This window comes from Erpetoichthys calabaricus, chromosome 8 (assembly GCF_900747795.2).
Source record: "Erpetoichthys calabaricus chromosome 8, fErpCal1.3, whole genome shotgun sequence".
NCBI classification, from domain to species: Eukaryota; Metazoa; Chordata; class Cladistia; order Polypteriformes; family Polypteridae; genus Erpetoichthys; species Erpetoichthys calabaricus.
The window spans coordinates 112,049,320-112,061,570 of NC_041401.2; the positions used below are offsets into that span (position 1 = coordinate 112,049,320).

The following is a 12,251-nucleotide window of genomic DNA, read 5'->3' on the forward strand; positions in this document are numbered from 1 at the left end:
CAAATGTACTTCAACTTGTAAGAATGTCAAAATTTTGTGCACAATGGCTGAAGAGACTTTAGCGCTTGTTTTTTCCTTGCCTTTTGTAATGGTTTATGAAATGGGAACTTCTACTAAAATGTATGGTAATATATAAATCACAGATCATAAAAATAGATATTATGCTGTCTGCTTTTGTAAAACAATATATACTTAGAAAGTGACAAACTATAATTTATCTCAATCTAATATTTAAATAGCTATTTATTTAAAAATATTTGATGTCAAATATGGATAAAGTCTATAAGTGTTGTTATCGTCCGTGGGAATGACAGTCTCGACAGTTGTTTACTTCAAATGGAAAACAAAAAAACAAACGCTTGATGGCATCAAAATGGAACAAAACAACAGCCTCCAGTTGACGTGGGGCCAAATGATTTAAAGGTTTCTTCATGTTACAGAAGATTTCCATCTCTGTGGTCACTTAGTTGTGAAGTGATGCTTCCTTCTAGACGGTTGGGCTTTTATGGCCCAGGGACTGGAAGTGGTGGAGTCAGTTGCCCTCATGGAGGAAAAGGAAGACAATACAGTTAGCAGTAGCTCCCCCTCTCGGTCTGGGGTGGATTTACATACCTAGGAGGAACTTGAAGGGTGACCCACTGATGCACACACATGGCACTGTCTAGAAAATAGTGGGATTAGAGCAGATTTTGCAAACAATGAAAAAAAAATTGGATTGAGTTTAAGTTTCCATGCTCTGTAAGAAAAACTAAAAAAATTCTGGTTCCTGCTTTTTGCATAAGATATCTGCTTCAGTGGACTGCAAAATAACATTTAAAAAAAAATACTGAAAAATAGTATCAAAAGCATTTCTAAAAAGCCATTCTGCCATCAATCCACAGTCAAGTGGACAGTGCACAAATGAACCTCATTACTGTTGCTACTTTCACTTGGAGTGGGAACGCTACAGAATTCACTGCAACAACATACCTTTCAGTGCTTAAGGAAGAGACAAAGATCCCCAAGATGACACCTGCAGGCATTCTCTGGCACCTAATAATGTCTATGCCCATGACACTACAGTACAGAATCCACTAAACAGGTGGAAGATTACCACACTGGAAGCAAAAGCTCTCCAAAAAGTTCAAAATTGTTGTCTATCGAAAGTTTGCTATTGCTACCCATCCTTAGGTTTGCTAGTGATCAGGGTGCTTCACAAGTCAAATGGAAAATGTTCTGTGGACAGATGAAAATTAAATGTAAATGTAAAACTGTGTTATGTTTGGTAGAAACAAAACAGTGCATAACACAACAACGACCTTATTCAACTGTGAAGCATAGTTGATGGCACATCATGGTGTTTATGGCTGCTTCGCTGACTTAAGGAGCTAAGCAGGTTGTAACAACTGAGGGAACAGTGAATTATAATTTGTATCAATTCTAGGGGTGAATGTAAGAGCATCCATCTGATTTGGAGTTCAAATCAGGTTGGAACATGCAGCATGGTAGTGACCCAAAGATCAGGAGTTCTTTTGTGAATGGTCAGTAAGAGTCTTGACCCTCAGTCTTACTGAAGAGGCTGTGCTAGTCAGACCGGCAGCTAAAAGGAATGTTTTTTGAGCTTTTGCTGCTAAAGAAGATTCGACCAATTCACGTATGTTTTCAGTTCTTCACCATTAACATTTTCAATTCACATATGACAATGCACTGTATGCATTTATCAATTACTATAGAAGAAAATGATATATGAATTATCTAATAGCTATAATTTAAATGATAGTCAGAATATATTTTAGGAGCCATCCTACCAAGATCCAGAAAGATTCAAACATAAAATTTTCTCATGGTTGTATTTGCCTTCTAATGCATAGTATGAGCTACATTTGTCTCTAGCAGTTTTCATTGATTTATTATAAAAATAAAAATAATGATATTAATTCACTGTTTAGAAAATAAGAACAAGCAGATTTTCATCATTATCCAAAGGTGGCTCATTGATATAACTCTTCTAATGAAAGCTGGAATACAGTAATCACACCCAACAAAAAGCTGATGTGAATGCCTAGACTTAAATTATCAATGATATGTTACTTTGATGGGTTTGAGTAAAACAAAAAATAAATATTGTATTATTTTCATTTTTTTCTGCACTTTTACTTAAAAATAGGGACATTAAGAAACAATCATTTTCTGCATTTGCTCCAATACCATAACAGGTTAACACTTTTCCTGTTTTTGTTACATCCAGGGCAACAAAAGCTGAAACAGATCGCAGCTGGTTAGGCTCAGGCTCCTTTTGGCTGAAAGTGACCCCTTTTGGATTCAGAAAAATCCTAAAATATATTAAAGAGGAATATGGTAACCCCCCTATATATATCACAGAGAATGGCATTTCAGAACGCGGGGAAGTAGACTTAAATGACGTCTGGAGAAAACATTACTATACCAGCTATATTAATGAAGCACTAAAAGGTTTGGACATTATTTAATAATAATAATTACTAATGCAATTGCAAACTTAATTTACTGTGAATATTGTACAGTATAATATTTCCTTGTATCAGAGTTGCTTACTTGTTTGTCTGTAAATATCGTGTGTCTTACACAACCTGTGATTGACTGGTTCCCTACAATAATTTTGTTTCTATATTGTATCTAATGCAACCCAAATTAGAGCTCATGTGGTTTACACCTCCAAACAGATCTGACTAAATAAATAATCTATTGGTCATATACATAAAATATAAAGAACCATAAGATGATTTTTTTTCAGCATGTGAACACTTTCAAAGGTATATAATTGTTCATTGCCTAAGAGTAACATAAAAATGCCACAAAATAAAATGAATGCTCATTTTGTCCTATAAATTTTATTATTTGTTCTATTTTACAGAAGTACCATGGGTAGAAGCACTCCACACAGACAGCCCTGTAATGTCATTTTCTAACCCACTTAAACCACGAACAGGCTCTCAGAGTTCTGTAGCCAGTCCCAGCCAGCATAAGGTACAAGGCAGGAACAATCCCCTTGACAGGGTAGCAGTCCATCACAGGGGAACACACCCACACACACCATACACACTAGGACCAATCTGGTGTTGCCAGTCCTCCTAACCTGCAAGTCTTTGGGTTGTGGTAGGAAAATTGGACCATCCAGAGCAAATCCACACATGCAAACTCCATAAAGCGAGGACACGGGACTGTACACGGACAGTAACTGGAGAAAGATTAAAATTTACTATCCTAGAATTATGTGCATTTTTGCACTACCAACTTAGTCACTACATATAGTGGCAGTGATTTACAGAAGAGAGAGATGAGTGAAAGAGAGAACTCAGGTGACGTCACCTGGAAGTGCTTTGCTTGCAGTCCTTAGAGGCAGTCCCCACATGCCTCAAGACAAGAGATCTCTAATAGCTTGTGGTGTAGAAAGAACTGCTTCTAAGGACTCTTGTAATCCAGATTTCCTGGGTTCTTTTTTGACCACTAGCAATTACCACAGTGCAAAATTTGCAACCTAGGATAGATTGTGGTGTGATTCCATGACAAATTACTTGGTGTAGTTGGCAGGATATGCACTGTGGATGAATGGGTGGAGTGTAGTAGCAGTGCTGCTCAGAAAGTTGGAGCTGAATGAGAGAGAACAGTCAGTTGATGCCATCAGGAAGTTCTCCACTTGTAGTGCTTACAGACAGTCCCTACATGCTTTGAGGATGAGAGTTCTCCTATTGCTGCCACTGTTAAAGAATTGCTTCTGAAGGCCATTGTAATCCAGACATCATTGGTTCTCGGCTGACAACCAGCAGTTGCCACAGTGCAAAATGTGTGACCTGGGATAGATCATGGTATGATTCCATTACAAAACACAGTGTCACCTAAAAAATGCACCTACGTATAATTATTGCCTATTTTCTTTATTGTACAGCTTATAAACTGGATGGTGCGGACATTCGTGGCTATACAGCCTGGACTCTAATGGACAATCTCGAGTGGGCTACTGGATTTTCTGACCGCTTTGGTCTTTACTATGTAAATCGATCAGATCCTGCTTTGCCCCGTATTGCCAAGCAATCAGCAGAACACTACACCAGGATTATTCGCTGTAACGGGTTCCCCAATGACATGTGCTTGCAGCCAGATTCAGAAGGTAAGGAAGGGATAGTAAGCCATCAGTTCATTCAAGAACATTTAACATTTAAGAAGCAAAACAGGCTATGCAAACCTTATTTTAATACAGAGGTCCATAGATAAAAATGTATTTAATGTAAAGTTAAACTTTATTATACGTTATATTTATGCTTAGGTTATGATAAAATGTATCTGTTGTGTTTGTATTATATTTATATTAATTCTGGAAGCTGTATAGTCTGAACAGTGACAGAAACAAAATGCATTGTACCTAACATTATTCCACAGTTTTCTTACCATGACTAATCCATTTGTGATCTTCCTTTGGAGTGACACATAACCACTAAATAATTATGCTAAGCACACAGAAACTAATTAATCTAATAAACAAAAATTAGAAAATATTTTTACAATGGGAAAACAAAAAATGTATTTTGATATCTGCAAAATGTGTTCTTTTACACTATCATGGTACTTAAAAGCACTGTGAAATTACAATGAATATAATGAAATAAAGCACCAGTTAAGATAAGCATTTACCATGATACATTAGTGTGTTCGGTTAATGTTAAAATAGGCTGTGTTTGCATTTTCCACACAGGTACCACTGTAGCCCCTACCACTGGTGTTGTCGAGAACACACTTCAGAGCCAAGTGAAATTCTTAGGACTCAAGCTACATACAGACAACGCTGAAATTGGTCTCTACGTCTTATTGGCCCTTGCTGTAATCGGCACCCTGGCATTTTCTTTTGTCTCCTACAAGTATTTAAAAAATAAGAAAAAGTCAATATCTATAAATCAGGACGTGGGTCTCAGTACATTTTAAGTCTTTTTTTTTTTCATTTGTTAAGAACAAACTGTAAAAAATATGCATTTCTGTGACATCTTATAGTATTACTGAAATTAACATTTATTATTGTTATTAAAATTGTTGTTTTTCTTTACTTTTTTATGAGAACATGAACAAAAAGTATAACCAGGGACAAAAGCTTTATACTTTTTAAAGGCTATTAAAGTTTTGTTTGGCAGTACTTGCTTTTTTATTATTAAAATGAATTAAATATGATGTTTCATGTATAGAATTCTGCGGTGGGCTGGCACCCTGCCCGGGGTTTGTTTCCTGCCTTGCGTCCTGTGTTGGCTGGGATTGGCTCCAGCAGACCCCCATGACCCTGTAGTTAGGATATAGCGGGTTGGATAAGGAATGGATGGATGTATAGAATTTATTTCTGCAATTATAACTGCTGTTTTATATCAGGTATAGTTTTGGGCCATTAGGCATAATTCTTAAAATAATGAAAAATCTTTTTTTATTAAAATAATTTTATGGAATTTCAGGCTGTACCAGAAAACTGAGAAAACCATCTCAAAATTCAAAACAATCACTACATTTTTAAATTAAATTTTTTTTAAACAAATAAAAAAGTGCAAAATTTAACAAAGAACATTTTTTTAAGAAAAGGCAAGAAACATAACAATTTAACAAACAATAATAATTATTCACTAATGAATAATTCAAAAATTTAAACAAAAACACCAATTAAAGAGCTGTTTATAAAATCAAAACAGAAAATTCAAAAATAAGTCAAAAAATTGTTAACAGTAAGCATCCTCCAAGAAACAGTAAACTAAACTATAAAAACTAGACCAATATTTTTGTATTGGAAAATAAGAAAGATAAAGCAAGGATATTCTGAATTATGGAAGCACACTCCTTTGGCAATGGTGATTCTGATATTAAAAACTGGCCCAATTGTATTAAAAAAAACAGAGGAGGATTTTCCCTTGCTTAAACAAGCTGCCTTCTGTATAAGACTTTCTAACTAACCTCCCTGTTTTGTTTTATTAGATTGTAAATAAAAGCACACATTGCTAAAATGGTATACATCTGTAAGGTTCCACTGTATGTGCTATACCATAGTATTGACTAAAATATGGGTCTCAGATGTCCCTGCAGGTCTTCTACATACATAATACTTAAAAAAGTCAAGCTCAGCTATATTTCAAGCTGCATAATAAAGATGTACTTAGACTAAGAAAACCTCAAAGTTGTCAATACGAAAATGCCAGCTCTTATGTTATGGTCAGTAATTGCTGTATGTTGAAATTATGGATAATTTATATGGTGTCTGTTGTCCAGTCTTGTAGACCACACCAATTAGAGTCCTGATGGAATTCACAAGTGCATTTATCTCATCTATAATGTAGATAGATAGATAGATAGATAGATAGATAGATAGATAGATAGATAGATAGATAGATAGATAGATAGATAGATAGATAGATAGATAGATAGATAGATAGATAGATAGATAGATAGATATTCACAGGATCAACAAATCAGAAACTCTATATTTCATCATATTCACAAGATTTAAAGTTATATTGTCTGCACTCCTTCAAATGTTTTCAGTACACACTCATAACTCTGTTACGATATCACAGCCAATTAGAAAAAAAAAATTGACGAAGCCTTCAGTTTCCTATTATGACATGAGAATGTGATGACCTTCTTTCCTTCTTCTCTTTAGTTTTGCCCTACTGCTTGTATTGTCAGGGCTCCTTACTCTGGCTGACTTCTCACTTTTTTTTCTTTACTCAACAGCTGCTTTTTTCCTGTTATTACTTCTGCGTCCTTCTGTATCCTTAAATGCTCTCCCATTTAACAGTAGTGCATGTACACCAAACAGCCATGTTTATTAACTCGCTCATAATATCTGTAAGAGTCAGACATCCAGAAAGCCTCGTATATTTTTATCTGTATGCTACTGCTGGAATATGTGAATTTCCCCTTGGGATTAATAAAGTATCTATCTATCTATCTATCTATCTATCTATCTATCTATCTATCTATCTATCTATACTAGACTGGCATGCTAGAAGAATGTATAAAAATTCCCTTTTCCCATTTTATGCCCTGTTTTCTCCATATTAAGTAAAATATTGAGAGCACTTGGAAATTTATTAATAAGGGGATAGAGGATAACTTATATAGGACACTCTACAGGAGTATCACGAGTCATAGAGGAGAAAAGTGGACAGCAATTTCTGTGCCAGCAGAATAGCATGGTAAAGGTAACAGGAAATTTCACATGGCAAATTAACATTATCTTATAGCTAGAAATGAATCTAAGATCTCACAAAATTAATTACACACATCTGAAAATATACATATGTTTTAAAAATGCATTTTATGATATCTAAAATAGATTTCAAGATATTTTGAAATAGGTTTCTGTGCATTTTGAAATATCTGAAATTTAAGGCATCTCACAATGATGCCTCATTAAATTGCCTATGTTTTCACATGGACTTTCTATTTTAGGATATCTTGAAAATGAGCAGGAACCTATCTTGAGATATCATGAAATGCATTGTACAGTAGAGCTATTTTAAGACAGCTGGAAATGTATCTGAGATATCTTAATATCCATCCAACCATTATCCAACCCGCTATATCCTATATCACGGGGATCTGCTGGATCCAATCCCAGCCAACACAGGGCACAAGGCAGGAAACAAACCCCAGGCAGGGCGCCAGCCCACCGCAGGGCACACACACACACACACCCAGCACACACCAAGGACAATTTAGGATCACCAATACACCTAATCTGCATGTCTTTGGACTGTGGGAGGAAACCGGAGTAACCGCAGGAAACACACACAGACACGGGGAGAACATGCAAACTCCATGCAGGGAGGACCCGGGGAGCGAACCCAGGTCTTCTTACTTCAAGGCAGCAACGATACTTCTGCGCCACCCTAGCCTAATGTCTATTTCAGATATCTTCATATTGGCCAACGTTACAGATATCTAAAATACATTTTTATATCTCAGGTTCATTTCGAGAAATATTAAAATGACTCTTTGCTTCATTTCAGATATCTTCAAATGTATTTCAATATATGTCAGCGTTTATGGATTTTAAGATATCTTTAAAAATGACATAAACTTAGTTCAAGATACAGTATATGAATATCATTTTCAGATATCTACAATGCAATTCAAGATATCTTAAATATTTTTCTAAATCTCTCAGACTAGCTTCCTGTCAATTTTAAGATATCTCAAGGTAAATGTCTCCTCAATTCAAGGTATCTCAAAAGCATTTAAAGATACCTTACAATGGATAGGAAGTCCCGTTGAAACAATAGGAAGTTTTACAGGAAGTGATGTTGCGATATCTCAAAATGAATGTCAGATATTATAAAATGCATACAAGGATAATTTGAGAAATCTCAAAATATGTTTGAGATATTTTGAAATGCATTTTGTAATATCTCAAAATGGATTGCATAAATCTTAAATACTGAATTTTGACATATCTGGAAACAAATTTCAGATATCTTAACAGGAGACATGTATTTTAGGATAACTGAAATTCATTTTGCTATATCTCAAAATGTTAATTTGGCTTGTCAGCATGGGCGACAGAGGCAGGGCAGCTGGTCTTTGGTCACCAGCCAAAGCACAACTCAAAGCCATTATATTTAAAAGGACTTCACTCTGCAGAATTGGGATAGATGTTACACCTTTAGCTTGTTATGCTAAGAGACCCCAACTCTGCTGAGGATAAGAATAGTCATTTTGTTTAGCTGTGAGTTTTCAAAAAATAAAATCCCCCAGCATATCTGATTTTAAGTAATCAGTGGTCTTGATTCTTAACTGGCAGAGTGCCTTCTAGTAGTCACAATGGTTAGATGAAAGGGGATAGAGCAGTATATTGTCATTTTCGGATTACAAGCTGGTGTGCCAAAGGTTATGGTAAATAAGTCACATTCTATTTAAGCTACTGTTATCACCGTCTTTTCTTCAGAAACAGCTGCTGATCTTCAGGTCTCTGCCTTTTAGATCTCATTGCAGGTTCAAACTAACTTTACCAATGTTTGCTTTATCCCTAGAAATACACAAAGGGGGGCACCACTGATCCCCGAACACAAGACACAGCTCCACCACACATAGTTTAGGGTTAGAAATGAAGAGTATTTATTACCCACAGATACGTTATCAGGCATTTTTAGTTCAGTCCAACAAGGTACTAGAAAATAATAATAGTAATAAAGTGTAATATATATATATATATATATATATATATATATATATATATATATATATATATATATATATATATATATCCATCCATCCATCCATCCATTATCCAACCCGCTGAATCCGAACACAGGGTCACAGGGGTCTACTGGAGCCAATCCCAGCCAACATAGGGCACAAGGCAGGAACCAATTCCGGGCAGGGTGCCAACCCACTGCAGGACACACACAAACACACCAAGCACACACTAGGGCCAATTTAGAATCGCCACTCCACATAACCTGCATGTCTTTGGACTGTGGGAGGAAACCGGAGCGCCCGGAGGAAACCCACGCAGACACGGAGAGAACATGCAAACTCCATGCAGGGAGGACCCAGGAAGCGAACCCAGGTCCCCAGTTCTCCCAACTGCGAGGCAGCAGTGCTACCCACTGCATCACCATGACGCCCCTATATATATATATATATATTATTAATAATAGTAATAAAGCACTTCCCCTCCTCTGCCTCATTCTCCTCCTCCTGGTGAGTGTTGCCCTCTGCCTCCCAATTCTGGCTCAGTTGGATGACGCAGAACAGCTCCTTTTATCTCAGACCCAGGAGATCTCAAGTCGTGGCGCTGCATGCTGGAAGCACTTCGAGGTCATACAGAAACTTTGTGTAATTAGGAAGGTCCATTCTTCAAAGTGACTCCTGTGGCACGCAAGGACCTCAAAAGGGTCACCCTTCTGTAATACCATACCCAGACCACCTTGCAGATGTCGATACTAGGCTCCAGTCAGGGAAGCACTTCCACCTCTCGTAATGGGGGACAAATTTTCCAAAAACTCCACTCATCCCTCGTCCACCCATTATGTGTTCAGCCCAACTGGGAAAGAAACTGAGGACCATCCCAGCCAGGTTGCATCTCCATTCTTGTACTCCATCCATTGTGGTCTTCTGGACTGGTAGAAGATCTGTCCTGACCCCAATCAAGATGCTAGTCCATCCAGTGCAGCACTTATATTATACTGTATATAAAATTAAAACCGTTAAAACCAAGAGGTGCTGTAAAAATGACATTGCAATATATAACACACATTCCAATCAAAATACAATATGCAAAATTTCCATTAGAGTTGAGAAATATTAAATCATGATCACCACTTAAAACCTCCACCCACACCCATCTCAGACAGATATTTAAAAAGGTGAATGAATTATAAAATAGCTAGAAATGTATTACAATTTATTAATAGTTGGTATTTATTTCAATGATGTTTCAAAAAATGAAGAACTGTGACTGGGTTACAAAACAAATTCATATTTTCTATATATATAGAAAACAAAATCTTGAAAATTCATTTAGGGCAATATCAAAACTAAATTAACTTTAAAGAGGTGTAACAGTTTCTTATATGTTTTTTTTTGTTTACTCAGTATCTGGTAAAATGACTATCAAGTGAAATATAGTCCTGGTCCCCAGTGCACACTTCTAGAGCTGAAAACTCATTGTGGTGTAGAGTGAAAATGCTGACACAAAGCCGTCTGGTCCCCACGGAAAAGTACACTGAAGTCCATTGATCTCAATTACACAAACGTGGTTAAATCCAAGAGGAATTGAATAAAGACTTCCTACCTTCAAAAAGCTTTAAGTACTCAAAAACACCAACTTAACATGCATTATTAGCCAGAGAATTGACCTGGCTAACAATTAAACATCCCCATTTGAAAGTAAGTCCACATTAATGAAAGAAAATGTCAATTAGCGGGTCAAGTAACGACCAGGCCAGTGAACATAATTCATGTTACAAAATAAGGATTTTTTTTCCCCTCAAGGATCACAAAACCGTGTTTCCTGAAACTTAAGATTGTGCATTTATTTTATCAACGCAGGCCTTTGGTAAGAAAGTGCTTATTAAGTCACATCTGAATATTTTAAAGAGCAAAACGTTTCTAGAAAATGTTTGTTTGCTGTTTAATTCTAAGTGAGTACATGATTAATAGTGCCAGTGCTGAGGTTCTACAAGACCGGACACTAACTACATGACTGCAGTCACCTTAAAACTTTTATCTCTTGGTGTCGACAACTTGTTTTTAATTCCAATGGATTTGGCCAGAAATGAAAATTGCTAAATGTATAGACTACAGGAAAATAGAAAACATGACAGTTACTTGAGGCCGGAGCTATTTAACATGGTAATATTTTAAAAAAGTTGAGTGGTTTGACGGGTGAGAAAATTAATTTTTTCCGGGCTAGTAACTTTTCATTATATAGATCTCATTATGTGGTAATAGAGAATTACATTTTTTAGAAATTGTTAAATGTTAAAAAAATAAACCTAACTGAGGATATTGGACAAAAATAAAGCAAAGAAATTGTAGAAAATAATTAACATTACTAAATGATATCAGTGTAAAATTATCACAGAATTAGATAATTTAATTTAGATAGATAGATAGATAGATAGATAGATAGATAGATAGATAGATAGATAGATAGATAGATAGATAGATAGATAGATAGATAGATAGATAGATAGATAGATAGATAGATAGATAGATCCCAAGGGGAAATTCACATATTATGACAGGAATATCAAAATTCAGAAAACCATGGCCTTTATGGGGGATAAGGGTTGTAAGCTTATAAAACACTATCATGAAGAACTAGTTCTCTCTTTTCTTTATTTACTTGGAGTACCCCTATGTGGAGTGAATCGCGTTTTTATATCAACAGTACTTGACAAAGGACTGGCATTTCATAAAGTGTGGTTCTTTTTAAATCTTCTGAAGCTATTTGGGTTGTGTTTTCCTTAATTGATATCTGGAGATTTCACATGGGTCATTGGTCCCCCAAGTCCTTCCTGAGAACAGAAAAATCCAGGCTGTGAAACATTGAAATTTGGTGAATTCCCCCAAGTAGTTTCCCCCATACTACCAAAGCTTGGAACAGGTGGAGTCAGAAGAAACTTCGACAGCCGAGTGTTTTAAGACTTTCTTTCCAAAACCCAGTTTTACCAGGAGTTCATCTCACTTAGTGGTGTAACCATACATGATCTTATAAGTCACAGTCTGTGTAGTCGGTCTGTAGTGTTAAGAGCCATTGA

The 12,251-nt window shown here is 36.1% G+C and overlaps 1 protein-coding gene across 1 annotated transcript in view; it reads left to right on the forward strand.

The window, feature by feature from the left end:
* The window catches only part of LOC114656587 (lactase/phlorizin hydrolase), a 50,475-nt gene extending 45,299 nt beyond the window's left edge, over positions 1-5,176 (forward strand). The window contains exons 15-17 of the mRNA XM_028808227.2: positions 2,228-2,451; positions 3,905-4,126; positions 4,709-5,176. Of these exons, the coding sequence (XP_028664060.2) occupies positions 2,228-2,451; positions 3,905-4,126; positions 4,709-4,935 (673 nt within the window). The 3' untranslated portion in view covers positions 4,936-5,176. The remainder of the gene's footprint in view (positions 1-2,227; positions 2,452-3,904; positions 4,127-4,708) is intronic.
* Positions 5,177-12,251: the final 7,075 nt, after the last annotated feature.